Source organism: Oncorhynchus clarkii, chromosome 18, assembly GCF_045791955.1.
Source record: "Oncorhynchus clarkii lewisi isolate Uvic-CL-2024 chromosome 18, UVic_Ocla_1.0, whole genome shotgun sequence".
Taxonomy (NCBI): Eukaryota; Metazoa; Chordata; class Actinopteri; order Salmoniformes; family Salmonidae; genus Oncorhynchus; species Oncorhynchus clarkii.
Genome location: NC_092164.1, coordinates 41,365,717 through 41,388,223, shown reverse-complemented (window position 1 = coordinate 41,388,223; position 22,507 = coordinate 41,365,717). Strand labels below are relative to the sequence as shown.

The following is a 22,507-nucleotide window of genomic DNA, read 5'->3' as shown; positions in this document are numbered from 1 at the left end:
ATTGTAACACCCCAGTGCTCACAGCAGTCTCGTGTCCCTGTGAAAATACAACAGTATACAGAGTTAAGGATATCTTGTGTGTGAGAGACAGACTAAGGATGCCAGGTAATAACTATCTATTGATGGTGTTCCATGATAAAATACATGGTTAATTAATGTCAGTGCAGATTACTGGAGATTACCTACTACTACTACTATACATCTAGTTTGAAACACTTTGTGATAGATGGCAAGACTAATGCTAAACTGGTGTCAGTTCAGTGGCTGTTTCTGTGTAGTGGTCGCCACCCAGTGGACAAATGGGAGAGCTTTTAAAAAGACATTTTAAAAACTTTGTAAATTACCTACCTACAGGATATGGAGCCAGTTCAGTTGACAGACTACAAGTCTGTTACATCAAGTGACTGATGAAAATCAATCTGATCATGTTGAGTCCAGTCATCTTATCAGTTCATTGTAGCAAGCCATAACATGTATCCATCTATCAAGCCCATTAAGTACCTTCTTGCATGTGGTACTGAGGCTGCGTTTACACAGGTCCACAGATTGATACACGGTCGGTCTTTTGACTATGAAGACTTACATATCTTCATAGAAGACAAGCATATCTTTGTGAAGAAAAAAAAACTGTTTCACAACACAGCACAATGGCCAATTTATATGGAGAACAGCCTGGAGCCATTTTCTGTTAAATCCTACTCAGCGAAGCTTACGTTAATAACATAATACTGTGAGGCGTTCAAATGCTTTAAAATAATGAGATTTTTCTGCAGTAGGCCTAAATTCAACAAATGACAGATTTTGGTTTTGCACAAATTGAACTGTTTATTTGCAACATTAGAACGGTAAGATACGATTGTATAAAAATAAAGACAACAACTTTAAAAAAAAAAAAGTGGTTTGATCAGTACCAATGACAATAAGTACCATATTTGTTTAACTATTATTCTTCCTCCTCATCATCATCATCTAAAGCAGCTTAAAATGAACCACCGTTCGTTCATCTGTTTTCAGTCTCTGAATAGCTGTCTAGCAAAAAAACATGTTTGTTTTCATCCAAAATGCAAATTTTGGCAATTTCACAGGTTTAAAGTGATTTTCAGATTTCTGTCCAGGTAATACACTGACAACACATGAACAAAACTAAAAGTCTCTAAACACCAGAATAATCTGGTTTGTCCTGGAAGAGATCAGCCTACAGTGTCAAATCAACATCATGTTCTCATGGCTTCACAGACCGCAGGATTTCCCAAAAATGTGCGTTTGGGTGAGAGGGAAAAAGAAAAGCAAGTTGGAAACACGAAGTCATTGGCAGCACATTCAATAGAATGACAAAAATAAACTGGAAAAAAAGAAATAAGAGTGGGGAAAAAGCCTTGTACCGTACAACGTGCTCCGTAACCTTCACTGAAGCTGCAGAGTAAGAAAGTAGTTTAGCAATGTAGACCTGATGCTACAAAAAAACACTGATCGAACAGAAAAGGCTGTTTTTGTGTTCTTCGCGATATGCATCCACACTGCCTGGGATTTGAGTGGACACATTAGTTAATAGTTAGTGGAAGAGAAATCTGTTTAGGAACCAATTCAATTTTTTTGGTGGCAGTGTAGAGAGACAGTCCTTCGTGTACATTCGATACATCGGCTTTCTTGGCTCTTTCATTAAATACACAAAAACAGTCTGGTCGATTGATCCTCAAATCCAAAGTATATACAGCACAATATAATACACAATATTACATAAGAGCAGTGAGAGTCATGTTTATCAGTCTGCCCATTTGATTCACACAGGCTGGTATCGTACCAGAATAAAACAGTGTCCTTTTAGTTGAGTTACCACAGTCTATCAGGCCAAACAGTCTTTCTCCCCACGATGACAGTCCACACAATTCAGAGTGCTGCAGTTAGCCGTGTTGATGTAAAATCCCATGGCTCAGAGCGACCATGTAAAAGCTTAATTTCTCTCAGGAAGAGTGGATATGATACTGTCAATAGTTAGGGTGTGAATACGGTCGACTGTGCTCAGATAGGGGTGTTGGGCAGATGCCCGTTGGAGCCCTTAGGCGTGCCGTTACACACAACCCCGTTGGCTTGGCCATTGTGAGCCGCCTGCCCGTTCCGCTTGCCTTTGCTGTGCGGTGAATGACCCCCCCGGAGGGCCTCCCGCTCCTGACGGCCACCCCTTTCCAAGTCCCTCCCTGGGGCGTTGGTTTGGGGAGCCGTCCTACTGCGGTAGCGCTGCCTCATGCCATACAGCGCAATGGTTAGCAGGATGCTAACGCAGCATGCTAGCAGTACAGATACCACCACCAGCTCCTTCAGGTAGGTTTGCCCCAGTGCCAGCTGCAGCTTGTCCCCTCCCAGCGACTTCACCTCAGTCTCCTCCGACTGCTCCACCCAGAAGGTAAAGTTCCTGCTGGTCCGCCTTGTGGTGGCCTGAGTCTCACTTGCCGGCGCAGTGGGCTCCGGCTCGGTCTGCTTGGGCCACATCAAGGGCGGGGTGAGCCATCCTCCCGAGCTGGCCTGGGTGGTTCGGGGGAGGGCCTGGGTGGTTCGGGGGAGAGCCTGGGTGGTTCGGGGGAGAGCTGGGCTCTGGGGGAAGGTGGGCATCACACCAGGGGCAGTGGCCTGAGTGGTGGGGATGCTCTTCTGCTTTACCTGGTAGATGGCCAGGTTCTGCTGGAAGCCGTTCTCTGTGGAGAGACACAGGTAGTGGCCCAGGGTTGTGGGCGTGGCCAGGAAGTGCAGGCTTCCGTCCTCCAGCTGCAGGTAGAGCTCCGGGGAGAGGCGGCTGTTGGGTCGCTCCCAGTGGCGGTGGGCCAGGCTCGAGGCCTCTGGACACTGCAGTCGCACCACCTCATTCAGGAACACCAACACCAGCTCGCCTGGGGGAAAGGAGTCTAACAGAATTTAGGAGTCACTGACTGAGGCCCAAGTTCAGATTGAGCCAGATGCTAGTTATGGCAGTTAGCGGCTAGCCCACACACATACAATGCAGTGTGTATCCATCTATAGACTAGTCTGGCAGAGAGATAATAGGATAAGCATGGAGATGTTTGTCTACAAAGTTCCCTGTAAGCATGAGGGCTGTTTACACTAGTGATTCTCACCTGCGTTTCCTTTGTGCAGTCCAAACCTGGATCTGGGCATCATGGGCGACGCACACGCCTCCTGCACATTCCCTCCATCCACATCCTGGCCTCTGTAGAAGAGGAGATAAACGCTGTCAGTGTGTGCATTTTTTTTGTTTTTACGTGTGTGTACAGTGCATTCGGAGAGTATTCAGACCCCTTGACTTTCTCCACATTTTGCCTTCTTTACAGCCTTATTCTAAAATGGATTAAAATTGTTTTTTTTTTTTTCAATCTACACACAATGCCCAATAATGACAAACCAAAAACATGGTTTTTGAAAATTGCAAATGTATAAAAAAAATACAAAACTGAAATATCACATTTACATAAGTATTCAGACCGTTTACACAGTACTTTGTGTACCTTTACAAATCATGTCCAATCAATTGAATTTACTACAGGTGGACTCCAATCAAGTTGTATGTATGCTACAATCTGCAATGTTAAAGCTGATCGAGAATGATCAATGGAAACAGGATGCACCTGAGCTTAATTTCAAGTCTCATAGCAAAGGGTTTGAATACTTATGTGAATAAGGTATGTTCTTTATTTTTAATACACTTGCAACGATTTCTAAAAAACTATTTAGGCTTTGTCATTATGGGGTATTGTGTGGAGATCGATGAAAAAAAAAATTTGTTCGCTCAGCAAGGCTGTAACGTAACAAAATGTGGAAAAAGTCAACGGGTCTGAATACTTTTCGAATGCACTGTATGTGAGTTTGTGTGATATATTATGTGCGTCTCTTCATACAAAGATCCTGTTTACATTCTGGTTAACTTTAATGTCTGTTTTTTTGTACAAGAGATTTGTAGCTACACACTGAACAAGGCTGCAAAGCCAAAACGTCTGAGTACACTATCCCTGATCTAGTAACAAAAAAATGAATTAAGCTTTGTGATACTTTTATTATTATTTATTTATTTGTACCTTTATTTAACTAGGCAAGTCAGTTAAGAACACATTTTTATTTTCAATGGCGGCCTAGGAACAGTGGGTTAACTGCCTGTTCAGGGGCAGAACGACAGATTTGTACCTCGTCAGCTCGGGGTTTTGAACTTGCAACCTTTCGGTTACTAGTCCAACGCTCTAACCACTAGGCTACCCTGCCTCCCCTTTGAGTGCGGACCCATTACACTTTTTTGCTCATCTGAATCCACAGGTTTTACACACAAACTAAACTTCTGGTAGAGCGCAATGGTTACTTATTGATTAACTCCATCAAAATAAAATGGACCCAATAAATTACACATGACCCAATAAAGAGACAAAAGCATGTGGACGCCTGCTCGTCGAATATCTCATTCCAAAATCATGGGCATTAATATGGAGTTGGTCACCCCTTTCTGGGACGGCTTTCCCCTAGATGTTGGAACATTGCTGCAGGGACTTGCTTCCATTCAGCCACGAGCATTAGTGAGGTCGGGCACTGATGTTGGGCGATTCGGCGTTCCAAAGTTGTTCGATGGGGTTGAGGTCAGGGCTCTGGGCAAGTCAGTCAAGTTCTTCCACACCAATCTTGACAAAGTATTTCTGTATGGACCTCGCTTTGTGCATGGGGTATTGTCATGCTGATCCATGAAAAGGCCTTCCCCAAACTGTTGCCACAAAGCTGGAAGCACAGAATCGTCTAGAATGTAATTGTATGCTGAGGCATTAAGATTTCCCTTCACTGGAACTAAGGGGCCTAGCCCGAACCATGAAAAACATCCCCAGACCATTAATCCTCCTCCAAACTTTACAGTGTGCAATATGCATTCATGCAGATAGCATTTCTCCTGGCATCCACCAAACCCAGATTTGTCCATCGGACTGCCAGGTGTTCAAGCATGATTCATCCCTCCAGAGAACACATTTCCACTGCTCCAGTGTCCAATGGTGGCGAGCTTTACACCACTCGTGTGCGGCTGCTTGGCCATGGAAACCCATTTCATGAAGCGCCCGACGAACAGTTCTTGCGCTGATGTTGCTTCCAGAGGAAGTTTGGAACTCGGTAGTGAGTATTGCAACCGGGGTCAGACCATTTTTACACGCTACGCGCTTCAGCGGTTCCGTTCTGTGAGCTTGTGTGGCCTACCACTTCGCGGCTGAGCCGCTATCGCTCCTAGATGTTTCCACTTCACAATAACAGCACTTACAGTTGACCGGGGCAGCTCTAGCAGGGCAGAAATTTGACGAACTGACAGTGCCACATTGAAAGTCACTACGCCCAAGGCCATTCTACTGCCAATGTTTGTCTATTTAATTTTTTATTTAACCGTTATTTAACTAGGAAAGTCAGTTAAGAACAAATTCTGCCTTGAACTGAACTGCCTTGTTCAGGGGCAGAAGGACAGATTTTTTTACCTTGTCCTTTTACCTTACCCTAAATAAATATTCTGTTTTTTCTTAAATAGTATGTGCCGGTTTTCGAGAAATATTAATCCTACTCCTGTACTTGTGCGTCAGGGAATCCAGCCCTGAAGGAAATAAATGAATTCCACCAAATCTAAAATGCCACAGCCTTTATCCAAAAGTAATTCCTTACACCCGGCTCTACGCAAGTTGTATATTACGCTTGCCATGGTACATTCTACAAATCCTACAGTGTATTGGTGTTTTAGCTGCTGGGTGGAGTGGTTGTAATGGAACGTGACGGGGTGTGACACTCACACGTTGCCCTTGATGCTGGTGGCGTGGGTACAGACTTTGACGGAGGGGTCCCAGCCACAGAAAGGATCCCGGGACAGCACACACTCGGCACAGCTCCTGTAGTAGGAGCAGTTGGAGGCCGGGACCCTCACAACGCCTTCGGATGAGCCCACAAACACCACACCCTGTGGGGGGTGGGGTGAAGGATAGCATTAGTGCTAAGTCGCTAATGTTAGTGTACAGCAGAGGTCACCAACCTTTTCTGAGTTTTGCGTCCAAAAGCAAGCCGAGATCTACCGCCCAGATTGGTTTATATTTTTAACGTTAATTTTTATTTTACTGGATTTAATAGCCTGCATCGAATGGTCAGTCTATAGGTAGGGAGGGAGGGAGCAGCGATGAGGCTGCCTCTCACGGGACTCACCTTCCCTCCACTCTCCCTTCCTCCGCTGAGAAAAGGGGACAGTCTTCCAGCTGATGGCGAAACTAAAGTCGCACTGCATTCTTTTCTTGCCTCGAGCAGCATTTCGTGTTACACCTATGACCAGAGAAAGTTACATATTCCTCGATTTTAACAAAGACAAGCCGCTAATATTAACAAGGCAAGCTTATCGGAGCACTTTGCTGTACTCATTGATTGCAGCTGCAGTAGAAAGAATGTTTTTTTTGGGCGGGGCTTATATATTTTATTACTTATAAAAACAGCAGATTTTTTTCTGTATTCACTGAGTCTCTAGCTAGTCATGATTTTAAAAGTTTTGAAATCTCACAGCATCAATTTTGCTGTGTGTCCAAAGCTTGATCTGAGCTATCTGATTGGCCAACGGTAGGCCTATAAGTGCAATTGATTTGTTCTCTGGGCCTGCCGGGTAGGCGGAGATCTCCCGTCAGACACATAAAATGCTTCAAAATGGGAACCTTTTCCTTCCCGGCGTTAGGGCTGCTGATTGAAGTGCACCTACCACCAACAGCACAAAAAAAAAATTATAATAATAATAATTTAGTTTTTTTGGAAAGCAAGACTATTGGTTTTTACAGAAATGCTTGGTGTTCGACTAGGAATGCTTTGGAAGTCAACCCGGTTGGTGACCACTGGTGTACAGCTATGGCAAACAACATAGGGATAGAAACATGTTAGTATTAGTATACACTTACATGAACAAAGGAACAAACTGATTTATTGGGTATTATTTACGAGAACGATTCATTGAAGCAAATTTTGACAGTCTTGGTTGAAGCGTGTTGCTCTCAAGGTCACGTACTGAATATAAGCACTTCTTCAACCGATAAAAGTGTCTGCTAAATAACCATATTTCGGGTTCAGTCAGAGAATAAAGATTCTCTGCGACGTGTGTTGTGACCCCTACGTGACATGTACAGTACATTATGTCTTAGCTACATAAATAAATTATGATTTCAACAGACAACACATGCATGGTGAACCAGAACCATACTGCACACACACACTGAACCATACTACACACACACACAGGCGCGCTGATCCAGAACCATACTGCGCACACACGCTGAACCATACTACACACACACACACAGGCGCGCTGATCCAGAACCATACTGAGCACACACACTGAGCCAGAACCATACTGCGCACACACGCTGAGCCAGAACCATACTGCGCACACACACACGCTGAACCATACTACACACACGCATGCACAACTTGAATACATTTGTCACACTGAAGCACAGCGTCATGAACACACATCCTAGACAGACAGCTCTACAGCTTATTTCTCTCACTCGCTCTCTTGTGCAGCAGATCCGAGAGAGAGCGGGCTTATCGGTACTAATACCATGGCCTTCTCTACAGTCATCCTGCCTCGGACACACCGTCCTGCAAAACCTTACCAGCTTCTGTTCATTTAGCCTACACTATGGTCTACAGTGTACACTTAACAATAGTAAAAAAACAGTGATAAAAAATTACATTTTATTTGTCATCAGCATTTCATTATTTGTGAGGAAGGCTGTTAGATAAAACCTTGAAATATTATATGCAGTGGTAATAAAGATGTTTAACAGAGTTTCTGCGTGTGTAATTGACTGTGTCTATTCCTTGCTAACCAACCATCTCGCACTTCACAGAAGGCATGTAGCCATTAAGTGACACACACACTCCCCAGGCCATGTCCACCTGTCAGTCACCAGCAGATGTGACGTGATTGGTTTAGACCTCTGGGCATATTGGTGGGGTTCGAGAGCAGACAAACCCAGCGCACACACAGGAATGTGACAGGTGAAGTTAATGTCAAGGTTACATCTCCTGAGAGCTTTGGCGACAGGGGGATTCACTGTTTGCATCGTTCGCGGCTGAAGTGCTAATGTTAAGTGCCAGAAGGCCCCTGTAGTGTAGAGGCCACTTCAAATGTAATGTGACAGCGAGGCGAGGGTAAAGTGGGATGAGTACCTGACTTGAGATAGCGAATACCTAATGACGAGAAAAGTACCTTGGCTATTGAGAGCAGGAGGTTCTTCACGGCCTGAGGCTGCTCGAAGACCTGGACCTCCTCAACGATGTGGGCACCCTTCTCCAGCAGCACTGCTTTGTGGAGGTAGCCCGATTCTGAAAGCAAGCATTTGAGCAGAAATGACTAAACACGGTAATGGTGCATACATGTACCGAGTGACACATTGATATTTAGGTAGTTTCCGGTTGAAAACAACGTCCAATACCTGTGAGCAGGAAGAGGACGGTGTAGTCCTTGCCGTTGGCGGCCTGTACACGCTGGGTGACCACGTGGCTGTAGCGCTGGTCAGGTGACACCATGGTCAGGCTCCGCCCCACAGGGTGTACGCTGTCGTCCGCAAGGAAGTTCTCTTTGACAAAGCGAAGGGTGTTGTCCGAGGCGTTGTGCAGGCCACACTGAGAGGAGGGAGAGAGAGGGATTTTACATCCAGCTGTATGCCAATTGGCCTGTGTGGGAGTCATCCACAACAAGTAAGCTTAAATAAAAGAAGATTAAAGTCGTAAAACTCTGATATCACATTTGTTATGCCAAGTTAGATGTGTGGAAGTTTCTTCTTCATTGAACATCAAACCAGGCCACGCTTATGATCTTAGGCATGGCTGATTGATCCTCAATGCAATACACATCATAGGGAGACAACACCATGTGTAAACAAATCAGAAACGTAACTAACATTTACCTAGGCAAGGATAAACAAGGCATTCACCCGGCATTGTTTGGTCTGAGTAGCTTTTGTTCCATTGGGTCTTCAGAAGTAGTTTTTAATTCTTAATTATATTTTCCTTTCATCCAATCTCTTTGAAGAAGTCAATTTGCTAACAAGCTAATTTATTTCTGCTGACCCTCAGGGGACCTCTTGTCATTCGAGACGGAGACACCGCTTACCTCTCCCGGGTTGGCGACCTTTTCCTGAACCCGCATGCTCCACCGTAGCGTGTCCCGATTCAGGACCTTGTAGTTGCCTGCAAAAACTGCTTTGATGTCGCCCAGGCGGAACGCACACACTGCCGACCGCCCTGAGTTCACTGACCTAGTAGTGCACAAACATCAAAGACACTTGCGGTCACAACCGTGCTACAATCTGGTAGCAGCTAAATAAGTAAAAACTTGGCAAAGGAACTTGTCATGCAATTTTTTAAAGCCCAAACACACTTCTTGTTTCAAAAAGCCTCAACATGCCAACTAGTAAAAAAAAATGTTTTAAAAAAGGTGTTCTTGTTTGACAAATGTTTTTCTGGGATTAAAATATAATTTGGAGTTCATAATACTATACTATAAATGACCGGGACTGGTCATTCTCTAGCAAGGTACAGGTAACACCATCATTCTTAATAGTGTGCTGTCCACCACGGGCTGTCAGAACAGCTTCAATGCTCATTGGCATAGTTTCTACAATTCTATTAGAGGGATGCGACACCATTTTTTCTGAAGAAATTCTATAATTTTGTTTTGTTGTTGATGTGGTGGAAAATGCAGTTTCAGGCACCGCTCCAGAAAGTGTTAAATTGGGTTGAGATCTGGTGACAGACCTGTAAGACCTGCTAACAAGAAACAACGGTTGCCATTCGTACAGGAGATGTCAGATGACTTAATCCCATTCATAGCGAATGTCTAAACTACTGACCACTGAGAGCTGAAGATGCCGAAGAAGAGAGTGTCGTCCACTGGGGCGCCCTCAGGTGGCGGGAGGGTGACGATGTCCTGGATGACGTTATAGGGCAGCTCGTTGTCAGACTGGCACAGGAGCTGGGCTTTGGCAAAGGTGGTCCAGCGTCGCTGCAGGGTACGCTGGCCCCCAATGTCACTCTGGGACAGACAGGAAATGGTTGAGAGGATTATTAAACACGCATCTTGCACACACTCAAAGTACAACCACACAATAATGCATCTCTTACCGTGCAGACTTGGGCGATGCGAGATACAGTGAACTTGTCGATGAAGTCGTACTCCCGGCCCACCTCGCTGAAGAAGAAATAGATCTTCTCCTCACTGGGGACGAAGTTGGAGCTGATGAAAGTGGGATCTGGAGAAAAAGATTGAACAATTGGCTAGACTAATCGAGAGATAAGTGTGTTACTGAAAGCTTGTTAGGCAAATTAATTAACAAAGGAATCATTTGAACGCAGTCCAGACGTATTGGTTAGGAGGCTTAACCAACACCAACAGACTTATAAACTACTTCCTTAAATGTAGCTCTTTAAAATGCACATTTCCTTTTAGCTGTACTTTGTGGAATAGGTCACATGTAGAGTACCAGTCAAAAGTGGACACACCTACTCATTCCAGGGTTTCTTTATTCTTACTATTTTCTATATTGTAGAATAATAGTGAAGACATCACAACTATGAAATAACACATATGGACTCATGTAGTAACCAAAATAAGTGTTAAACAAATCAAAATATATTTAGATTTGAGATTCTACAATGTGGGGGGGGGTGCAACTCAATATTAGGAAGGCCGTCCTAATGTTTTATACACTCAGTGTATGTAAGCGCCTTGGGGATGTGTGTAATACATCATGAGTAGTTTGTTGCAGACACGTACCCTCCAGCCAGCCCAAAGTGTCATCCAGCTTCAGATCAACATGGCTGCCCTCGCTGAGGTGGCGGGAGATGACCGGCCGGTTTCCCATGTAGTCCGCTACTGTTCCAGTGTACAGCTCTCCATCTGAACACACACACACACACACACACACACACACACACACACACACACACACACACACACACACACACACACACACACAGTGAGTGTCATCCAGTACAAGGCATGTGAATCTGAGTAAACATACAGGAGAATGACATAAGAGCCAAAGCTGAAAAATTCCTCCACCATTAACAGAGTACCTTTATTAAATGAGAGTTAAAGAAATGTACTGGCTTTGGATGACAACAAGGTCATGGTCAGAGGAAAAAAAAATCATTATTGAACAGTCCGTGCATGTAATCATTATGTAATGTACTGGAAATGGCCATGCACATCAAGACACAATGCCTTAGCAGGTGACGAGAGATTCTGTCAAGACGTGATATTTATTGCAAGGGACATGACCCAAATACAAGATGTGTGCATTGTTAACCATTAACCTTACATTGTACGTCTCAGCTGTCATAACAGCAAGCTTTGCTGGGGACAGATTCTCACAACCTGTTGTGACAGGCGTAATGACTATTTATGAAAGTCATATCCAGGGATATTTAAAACATCCCCCTCTTGGTCAGTGAAATCTCGAAAACATAAAATGTTAATTATGGCCAATGAAGTAGCCAATAAGCCTAATCAGGATACATATGTAAATACATATCTTACCCATAAACCCCCTCCACCAGGTTCTGTAAATGTTTGCTAGCAGTCACATGCCGCCCACATAAAGGTAAAGACATCAGGCCAAGGGTTTATGGGCAATATTAGCATCTGCTGCTCCTCTCTCTCAAACACCATCACAGATTAAAACGCCACCACATTACCACCACCTACACCGCACACTACTCGTAACCCCTACCCTACAATGAGATGGGACAAATGTGACGACATCGAAGAGACTAAGAATCCCACATGGATCCCTATCCCCCTAGGCACTCCTGTAGATCTGAAAGGATTGAATTATTTTTTTCAAGCAATGTTTTTAATTGCTTGATGTTGCCTTCTCATAGGTTGGGTGAAATTTTCACCATACAACTCAGACCTATCAAATCCTTTCAGATCTAAAAGGAGTGTATACCATAACATGTCTGATATCATTGGTTGGTAATGGCACACTTCCTGGAGAATGTTTAAAGCTATGATGTCATCATTGCCCATAGCCAATTACATTTCCTTGTCTAAAGGCTCTGTCCTGTGGTTCTTTAACTACCCTCCGCTTCCTGTGAGTCATCTCTTACCAACGGTGATGGCCGAGTTACGTTGGTAGGGGTCATAGGGGCAGCGACCTCTGCCCTCCTCTGGCTTTCCGCTGGGGCTTGTTACCAGGGAGAACGTCTCAGAGTTCTGTAGGGAAGAGAGCAGAGTAGAGTGAGGCCTGGAAGGAAGCAGAAGTAATTCCACTACCTAAGAATAGTAAGTGAACTTTTAGTTAACTAGGGAAGTCTGTTAAGAACAAATTCTTATTTACAATGACAGCCTACTGGGGAGCAGTGGGTTAACTGCCTTGTTCAGGGGCAGAAAGACAGATTTTTACCATGTCAGCTTGGGGAGTCTATCCAGCAACCTTTCGGTTACTGGCCCAACACTAACCACTAGGCTTCCTGCCGCCGCAGTAAAGGCCCCTTAACTGGCTCAAATAGCCGACCAATCAGCCTGTTACCAACCCTTGGTAAACTTTAGGAAAAAAAGTTTTGCCAAATACAATGCTATTTCACAGTAAACAAAATGGCAAACTTTCAACACACTTATAGAGAAGGACATTCAACAAGCACTGCATTTACACAAATGACAGAGAAATTGATGATAAAAAAGATTGTGGGGGCTGTTTTGTTAGGACTTCAGTGCGGCTTTTAACATTATCGATCATAGTCTGCTGCTGGAAAAACACCCCCTGCTATATTGTGGATAAAAAGTTGCCTGTCTAACAGAACACAGAGGGTGTTCTTCAATGGAACCCTCTCCAACATAATCCAGGTAGAATCTGGAATTCCCCAGGGCAGCTGTCTAGGCCCCTTACTTTTTTCAATCTTTAGTATCGACATGCCACTGGCTTTGAGTAAAGCCAGTGTCTATGTATGCAGATGACAACACTGTACACATCAGCTACAACAGTGACTGAAATGACTGCAACACTTAAAGCTGCAGTTAGTTTCAGAATGGGTGGCAAGGAATAAATTAGTCCTTAATATTTCAAACTAAAAGCATTGTATTTGGGACAATTCATTCACGAAACCTCAACTAAATCTCATAATGAATCATGTGGAAATTGAGCAAGTTGAGGTGACTAAATGGATTGTAAACTGGCATGGTCAAAACATATTGATACAACAGTAGTTACAGTGCCTTGCGAAAGTATTCGGCCCCATTGAACTTTGCGACCTTTTGCCACATTTCAGGCTTCAAACATAAAGATATAAAACTGTATTTTTTTGTGATGAATCAACAACAAGTGGGACACATTCATGAAGTGGAACGACATTTATTGGATATTTCAAACTTTTTTAACAAATCAAAAACTGAAAAATTGGGCGTGCAAAATTATTCAGCCCCTTTACTTTCAGGGCAGCAAACTCTCTCCAGAAGTTCAGTGAGGATCTCTGAATGATCCAATGTTGACCTAAATGACTAATGATGATAAATACAATCCACCTGTGTGTAATCAAGTCTCCGTATAAATGCACCTGCACTGTGATAGTCTCAGAGGTCCGTTAAAAGCGCAGAGAGCATCATGAAGAACAAGGAACACACCAGGCAGGTCCGAGATACTGTTGTGAAGAAGTTTAAAGCCGGATTTGGATACAAAAAGATTTCCCAAGCTTTAAACATCCCAAGGAGCACTGTGCATGCGATAATATTGAAATGGAAGGAGTATCAGACCACTGCAAATCTACCAAGACCTGGCCGTCCCTCTAAACTTTCAGCTCATACAAGGAGAAGACTGATCAGAGATGCAGCCAAGAGGCCCATGATCACTCTGGATGAACTGCAGAGATCTACAGCTGAGGTGGGAGACTCTGTCCATAGGACAACAATCAGTCGTATATTGCACAAATCTGGCCTTTATTGAAGAGTGGCAAGAAGAAAGCCATTTCTTAAAGATATCCATAAAAAGTGTAATTTAAAGTTTGCCACAAGCCACCTGGGAGACACACCAAACATGTGGAAGAAGGTGCTCTGGTCAGATGAAACCAAAATGGAACTTTTTGGCAACAATGCAAAACGTTATGTTTGGCGTAAAAGCAACACAGCTGAACACACCATCCCCACTGTCAAACATGGTGGTGGCAGCATCATGGTTTGGGCCTGCTTTTCTTCAGCAGGGACAGGGAAGATGGTTAAAATTGATGGGAAGATGGATGGAGCCAAATACAGGACCATTCTGGAAGAAAACCTGATGGAGTCTGCAAAAGACCTGAGACTGGGACGGAGATTTGTCTTCCAACAAGACAATGATCCAAAACATAAAGAAAAATCTACAATGGAATGGTTCAAAAATAAACATATCCAGGTGTTCGAATGGCCAAGTCAAAGTCCAGACCTGAATCCAATCGAGAATCTGTGGAAAGAACTGAAAACTGCTGTTCACAAATGCTCTCCATCCAACATCACTGAGCTCGAGCTGTTTTGCAAGGAGGAATGGTAAAAAATTTCAGTCTCTCGATGTGCAAAACTGATAGACACATACCCCAAGCGACTTACAGCTGTAATCGCAGCAAAAGGTGGCGCTACAAAGTATTAACTTAAGGGGGCTGAATAATTTTGCACGCCCAATTTTTCAGTTTTTGATTTGTTAAAAAAGTTTGAAATATCCAATAAATGTCGTTCCACTTCATGAATGTGTCCCACTTGTTGTTGATTCATCACAAAAAAAATACAGTTTTATATCTTTATGTTTGAAGCCTGAAATGTGGCAAAAGGTCGCAAAGTTCAAGGGGGCCGAATACTTTCGCAAGGCACTGTAAGATAGGGCAAAGTCTGTCCATAATAAAAGCGCTACTCTACATACTTAACAGTACTATCAACAAGGCAGGTCCTACAAGCCCTAGTTTTGTCACACCTGGACTACTGTTTAGTCGTGTGGTGAGGTGCCACAAAGAAAGACTTAAGAAAAATGCAATTGGCTCAGAACAGGGCAGCACGGCTAGCCCTTGTATGTACACAGAGAGCTAACAATAATATGCATGCCAATCTCTCCTGGCTCAAAGTGGAGGAGAGATTGACTTCATTACTACTTCTATTTATGAGAGGTATTGACATGTTGAATGCACCGAGCTGTCTGTTTGAACCACTGGCACACAGCAAGGAAACCCATCCATACCCCACAAGATTTGCCACAAGAGGTCTCTTCACAGTCCCCAAGTCCAGAACAGACTATGTGAAGCGCACAATACTACATAGAGCCATTACCACATGGAACTCTATACCACATCAAGTAACTGATGCAAACAGTAAAATTTTATTTAAAAAAACACCTTATGGAACAGCGGTGACTGAAGCAACACAAACATAGGCACAGACACCTACACAATAACATACGCACTATACATAGATTGTTTTTGTGTTGTAGATATGTGGTAGTGGAGTAGGGGCCTGAGGGCACAAACTTAGTGTGTTGTGAAATCTGTTGAGAATGTATTGTAATGTTTTTAAAAATGGTATAACTGCCTTATTTTTGCTGGACCCCAGGAAGAGTAGCAGCTGAATTGGCAGGAACTAATGGGGAAAAATACACCAAATTACTCAAGAGGGAGCCAAAGTTATGCGTTTAGTGCGGTTTTATCTAACATCATAAGTTAGACGCGCGACACTGGACTCGTAATTAACCACGAGTGATACTGTAGTCAATGAATCCTGCTACAATGGCCGTGGTTAGCAAAGTGTAATTTTGAACCTTGAAATTTTGCTGTGTCCACTTTCTGCTAATTGACCATTGGCTCATGAGGGTAAATACTTGATTAAGTGGCTTGTACTTCCTCGGGGATACACTTCCAATGTAGCAGCTAAAAACCTGCAAGTGCTACACTGCTAGAAATCATTACCTCGATGTAAAACCTGCCCAAATATAAAATGCTTACTAAAGACAAAGACAGGCCTCTGAGGCTAAAGTACGCTTTGTTCTAGCTAAGTATATAACGTATATATTTTTTTCAATCATCTATACCACAGACACATACAAGTGTTGCCCTGTTTTGGGCATCATTATATGTGAGGGATGTCCTGTCTGAGTGGCCTGGCTGGCGTTGGCTATGTGAGTGTAGTACAATAAAGCTGTCAGCATCAACATGACCAGAGTTAACACAGGCTTGACTGGGGGTTACTCGAGGATCCATTTTCTTAATCATCACACAGAAATGCTCTTCCACACACACACAAACGGTCTGCACAACGCATCACCGGGGGCAAACTACCTGCCCTCCAGGACACCTACACCACCCGATGTCACAGGAAGGCCATAAAGATCATCAAGGACAACAACCACCCGAGCCACTGCCTGTTCACCCCGCTATCATCCAGAAGGCAGGGTCAGTACAGGTGCATCAAAGCTGGGACCGAGAGACTGAAAAACAGCTTCTATCTCAAGGCCATCAGACTGTTAAACAGCCACCACTAACATTGAGTGGCTGCTGCCAACACACTGACTCAACTCCAGCCACTTTAATAATGGTCATTGATGGGAATTGATGTAAAATATATCACTAGCCACTTTAAACAATGCTACTTAGTATAATGTTTACATACCCTACATTATTAATCTCATATGTATACGTATATAGTGTACTCTATATCATCTACTGCATCTTTATGTAATACATGTATCACTAGCCACTTTAAACTATGCCACTTTGTTTACATACCTACCCTACTGTACTCGATACCATCTACTGCATCTTGCCTATGCCGCTTTGTACCATCACTCATTCATATATCTTTATGTACATATTCTTTATCCCTTTACACTTGTGTGTATAAGGTAGTAGTTTTGGAATTGTTAGTTAGATTACTTGTTAGTTATTACTGCATTGTCGGAACTAGAAGCACAAGCATTTCACTACACTCGAATTAACATCTGCTAACCATGTGTATGTGACAAATAACATTTGATTTGATTTACTCAGCCCGTGGCCATCAGACTAAGGGGACGAGCCAGCAGAGTACGAAAACATTGCCGGGGCTGGTCGTTGAGCTCAGTACCGCACATAACTGGCTCAAGAAATTATCAATCTCGTGTGAAGCACCGGCACGCACGTTTCTGGGCCAAGAAAATGACCTACTGCCGTGATGTGCTTGACACTAATGTCTTCGCCATTGGATAGCGAATATCTAATGTGGGTTTACTGTACAGCCCATGACCAAGCACCATTACCCTCTTAACAGAGTTGGAGAAGATACTCAGAGGGCTGGATGGAACAAAAACAATACAGAGAGGATTGAGGGAGGCGGTCACGGAAGGAGAGAGCAAATAGGGATAAACAACCAATAAAACAAGTTAGAGTGATCTAAATGTATGATTGTGTGGGAGGAACAGTAAGCATGTTCATTTCTTGCTGTCCTCACTGTATTTGTCATTGAGTACACTGAATCATACATTTGGTGACGATAAAGCTCGCTTTTAATTTGAATATGGTGTATGAGAAAAGTATTAAGGAAATAATACTATGTAGGTGTGGGTTCCAATACACTGTACAAATTATGTCATGCCAGTAAAAGCTAGTTACAGTGAGAGAAACGTGGAAAGAGAAAAGGATTGCTTCGAAAGAAGAGCATCTTACGATGTAGGTGCAGCGTGGGCTGAAGGCGAAGGTTCCACAGGCGTACATGTGCGTGGAGTTCAAGAACTGCAGCACCCGGATGAAGTTGGGACAGTCCGCCTGAAGGGGGGGCAGAAAGAGAGGGAACACAAGACAGAGAACGTGTTTAGACGGTGAAAATAACTAGGTATCGTCCTTAGAAATGTGGGTGCAGGGCGAGATGGAGAAAGCGGGTAGACAGTGTTGTAAAACATTTTCCTAATCCTGGTCCTTGTGGTACACTGTGTGCTACACAGTTGGTCACTCCAGTCTAAACAATACTCATGTTCTAGGAATTGTAGAATATAAACGTTTTGCCAAGTTTGATAGGCGATAGCCAAACCTAATAAATAAACCTTCAAAGCCCAATGAACTTCAGAACCAGAACTGGGTGACCCTGCAGAAAAGCTTGGGTCAGTCTGTCTAGAGAGAGCAGGTCAGGGGGAGGGAGCACCGTTAGCACCAGTGAGCTAATAGCTCTGGTAACCCTGATCTCATTACTTAGTTTTAAATGGGGCCACACGTGGAGGCTTACTTCAAGGGAGGCCTACATTACATTAAAGGGACTCTCCGGTACTTTTGTATACTTTTAGCCGGTAGGTGTGAAAGTAGCGCTCACGAGCCAAAAGCAGTTTATCAATACAGTGCCTTTGGAAAGTATTCAGACCCCTTGATTTAATCCACATTTTGTTACGTTACAGCTTTATTCTCAAATGTATTCAATAGTTTTTTTCCACCCTCATCAATCTACACGCAATACCCCATACTTTAATTATGAGTGGAGATCGAGAAATTAAAATAGTAGCTCTTTTTAAAAATGTGTCCATCAAAACATAACACGCCATTGCGTTTCGAATTGAAGATGCTTCAAATGTGGCTAAACCCATTGCCACGGATGCTAGGTACAGGCCCATTCTGTAGGTCTGCTAATCCCGATTGGCATAAGACCATCTGGTATCGACTCCCTCCTTTTGTATCGCTGGCACATTGACGGCCAGAAAGACGGTTAAAGTTATCCAATTAAATAGCTAAACAATTCCATTAGAGAATTACAGTCTTGGTGGGGTGGCTGTTGGTGGAATGCAGTGACAGCTGTGCCTCCAGTAAGTAATGCTTCTCCTCCCATTACTAGACAGACCAGAACCCCCGTGCACAGCCTCATCCTATCCCCGCACCTACTTGTGTTGTTGTATTCATTTCTTATTCTAACGGATTAAGGTATAAATCGAAGTTCAAATGAAGTGCTATTGAAAACTCTTGCAACGGAAGCCCCAGATATTGACTCAGGGGCCTAAACTGCCCGTCTAAGATCAAATCTAGGAGAAACACTGGCAGCATGCGGCATTAATAATGCTAATGAGTGGATTGGCTGAGCTAGGGTTAACTTGCCTTTTTCTTGCCCTTCATGGAGCATTCATCCAGGTCCTTCACTGAGGGGGACCAGTCCAACTGGGAGAAGAATGGAGGGAGAGATGTCAGTGTTAAGACTGTTGAACCAGCTGTGTTTGTGTTTCAGATGACAACCGCTGAATTAAACCACTGGAAGGGGGACATTTTCTCCAGTGTTGAATATTTCCAATACAGCCTGTATGAACTGTAGGGCTTAGGTATTTTCCAACCAAATCTGGTGGTCTTATGCAGGAACTTACAGGGTTTATACAGATTCATGAAGTCTCAAAGCTGATCATACTCATTAACAACTTTGTGATTAGATGGGTGTAAACCCCCCCCCCCCCCCCCCCCACCTTGCTCCTCATCACAATGACATCCTCCTGGCTGACATCCAATGAGAGCACTGCATCCCGCGCTCCAACAAACAACGTGTCTCCGTTGTCGCTTAGCAACAGTGTGGTGGTGTTGCCGACGTCCGAGCTGTCGAAGTGGCTGAGAGACCTCCCGGGTGTACCTGTTATGCAAGTCATGAAAGTGGCAGGCGTTAGGTTTCCCTTTCCCATTCAAAATAAAGTGCATACAGATACAGTTGAACCTTCATATCATATCAGACTTCCACACGAAGCAACGAGTATTACACGGCTCAGATAGTTGGAACATGCTGTCGACACCAAAGGTTGTGGGTTTGAATCCTGCATAAACTATCCATGTTGGATTGGAGTCACTCGTAAATGGTCAAAAATAATATTCACATAGGCCTACGTTCTCAGCAGCAGAAACAGAACAAAACTCAAACGACTCTGAACAGAGGGCTTTTAAAGACTTTGAGGGTCCTCAAAGACACTACATTAAGGGTTATGTTAAAATAGACTTAAATATAGATGACATATTATTAATATCCCAATACAGTCCACACCCAGCATCCAAACACCCAGAAAAATATATTTTTGACTGCTCTAACCACAAGAGGGCAAACTTGGCACTGAACGTAGGCCTTATAGCGTAGCCTACATAAAAAGCCTACATATTTTTAAGCTTTGAATAAATCATTATTCAGCACAGAATATTTAGAAAGATTTAGGATTAAGTCTAATCCAGGGAAAGTCAAATGGAAAAAGTGGTTGGTTCAATGTTGGTTCATGTTGAACAACTGCAGCTATTTTCACACGACGGCATGAAATATACTGGCGTATTAATTAGCCTACATTAACCTGCTCAGATGGTGTCGAGACAGAACTGACATTTCAGGAATGTCTTCCTCTTTTCATTAACCTTTTCCATACAATAACAGGGGGCGGCACCCCCTCGTTCCACGCTCCAATTTCATTTGGACTGGAGGCCCTCAAGCAGGGCGCTATGAAAGATGGGAAATAGCACGTGCACACGCACATAGTACTGAAGAACGCACAGAAACTCTTAGACCATCCCCATGGCGTTTAAACAATTACAATAAATCAACCCACTTGCCTATTACGTAGAGCCATTTCAAACTCTCTGTAGGAATATTCTGGAAAAACCTCTCTGAACACTGAACAGGGTTGTCATGATTGAATTCCCTTCCAACATGGGGATACGCGAGTGAGTGAGAGACTCAATAGATGGCAGGTTGTGACCTTGTAAGGTCATGATTTTGACTTTCTGTAACCCCTACTAGTCACGTCAAAGACTAACACAGTTAAGATATGGCACAACATGACAGCAAAGACGACATTTTGGTGTAGCATAATTAAACAAACATGGTCAGAGAAATTGTCAAACGTTTGAAATGTTTTATTGTTCTGAAAAGAGTTGTTCGCTGGAGGCAAAAAGCACAACAATCAACCTAACCTCTCTCATAATCAGAATATTGGCTACTTCTCAAATGCTACCAAATCAAAATCAGCAAGCAGGACTGTCTGGAATTATACATTGTATTATGATGGTGTGATTCTTCGTCTAATCAAGACTTGGCAGCAGAATTCTAGACAGAGGCTCTACAGAGAGGGCATGAGCACATGACAAGCATAATCCTGTGCTGTCGCTATGGTTTCCATACCCGTGGCACCATTGGGGACAAAAAAAATGGGTTGTGCTTGGATATTAAAAATGGGCACAGACCTACACTGACAGCTTTGTGTTGTTCAGTGATTGTGAAAGGTGCCTGTGAGCTGATGAATAATGAACAAAGCCACTTCCTGCTTGAGGCAGTATCGCTAGAGAGATGAGATCACTGGGTTTTCTAAGCAATGCGATAAAGACATTTACAGTGATGCGATAACAACAGCGGAAACATCGGTGTACCGCGGCACAATTATAGGAGCTACTGTCTACGTGCACAGAAACATTCACAGGCCATACTTAAAACACGACCACACATACAGTGCAGCAGGAAAGTATTCAGACCCCTTGACTTTTTCCACATTGGTACATTACAGCCATATTCTAACATGGATTAAAACTTCTCGTCAAGCTGTACACAATATCCCATAATGACAAAGCAAAAACAGGTTTTTAGATTTTTTTTAAACAAATCACATTTACATAAGTATTCAGACCCTTTACTTAGTACTTTGTTGAAGCACCTTTCGCAGCGATTACAGCCACAAGTCTTCTTGGCACACCTGTATTTGGAGAGTTTCTCCCATTCTTCTCTGCAGGGTTGGATGGGGAGCGTCACTGCACAGCTATTTTCAGGTCTCTCCAGAGATGTTCGATCGGGTTGAAGTCCGGGCTCTGACTGGGCCACTCAAGGACATTCAGGGACTTGTCCTGAAGCCACTCCTATGTTGTCTGGCTGTGTGGTTAGGGTCGTTGTCCTGTTGGAAGGTGAACCTTTGCCCTAGTCTGAGGTCCTGAGCACTCTGGAGCAGGTTTTTGTCAAGGATCTCTCTGTACTTCTCTCTGTTCATCTTTCCCTCGATCCTGACTAGTCTTCCAGTCCCTGCCGCTGAAAAACATCCACACAGCATGATGCTGCCACCACCATGCTTCAGCGTAGGGATGGTGCCAGGTGTCCTCCAGATGTGATGTTTGAAATTCAGGCCAAAGATTTGAATCTTAGTTTCATCAGACCAGAGAATATTGCTGCAGAGAGATGGTTGTCTTTCTGGAAGGTTCTCTGGAGCTCTGTCAGAGTGACCATCGACCACTGAGCACCATTGCTCAGTTTGGCCAGGCGGCCGGCTCTAGGAAGAGTCTTGGTCGTTCCAAACACTGTTTTCAATCAAATTGATTTAGAATCCCTTTTCACATCAGCAGATGTCAAAGCGCCATACAGAAACCCAGCCTAAAACCCCAAACTGCAAGCCATGCAGATGGAGAAGCGCGGTGGTTAGGAAAAACTCTCTAGAAAAGCAGGGTCCTTGGAAGAAATTTAGAGGAACCAGGCTCTGAGGGGTGGCCAGTCCTCTTCTGGCTGTGACGGGGGGAGATGAGTACGTGGCCCATTTAA

The 22,507-nt window shown here is 43.7% G+C and overlaps 1 protein-coding gene across 2 annotated transcripts in view; it reads right to left on the bottom strand.

Annotated features, from left to right (window-relative positions):
• Positions 1–799: 799 nt before the first annotated feature.
• LOC139373524 (semaphorin-4A-like) overlaps positions 800–22,507 on the bottom strand; it is a 45,028-nt gene continuing 23,320 nt past the window's right edge. The window contains exons 3-15 of one of the 2 annotated variants that reach the window (XM_071114134.1): positions 19,431–19,591; positions 19,075–19,134; positions 17,668–17,766; positions 12,136–12,241; positions 10,799–10,921; positions 10,147–10,274; positions 9,876–10,057; positions 9,137–9,281; positions 8,457–8,646; positions 8,231–8,346; positions 5,784–5,947; positions 3,108–3,199; positions 800–2,882 (exon numbers count right to left, since the gene is read on the bottom strand). In XM_071114134.1, coding sequence (XP_070970235.1) covers positions 2,020–2,882; positions 3,108–3,199; positions 5,784–5,947; positions 8,231–8,346; positions 8,457–8,646; positions 9,137–9,281; positions 9,876–10,057; positions 10,147–10,274; positions 10,799–10,921; positions 12,136–12,241; positions 17,668–17,766; positions 19,075–19,134; positions 19,431–19,591 — 2,429 coding nt within the window. In that variant the 3' untranslated portion in view covers positions 800–2,019. Of the gene's footprint in view, positions 2,898–3,107; positions 3,200–5,783; positions 5,948–8,230; positions 8,347–8,456; positions 8,647–9,136; positions 9,282–9,875; positions 10,058–10,146; positions 10,275–10,798; positions 10,922–12,135; positions 12,242–17,667; positions 17,767–19,074; positions 19,135–19,430; positions 19,592–22,507 lie in introns of both variants that reach the window. The other variant, XM_071114132.1, reaches the window with a different exon arrangement.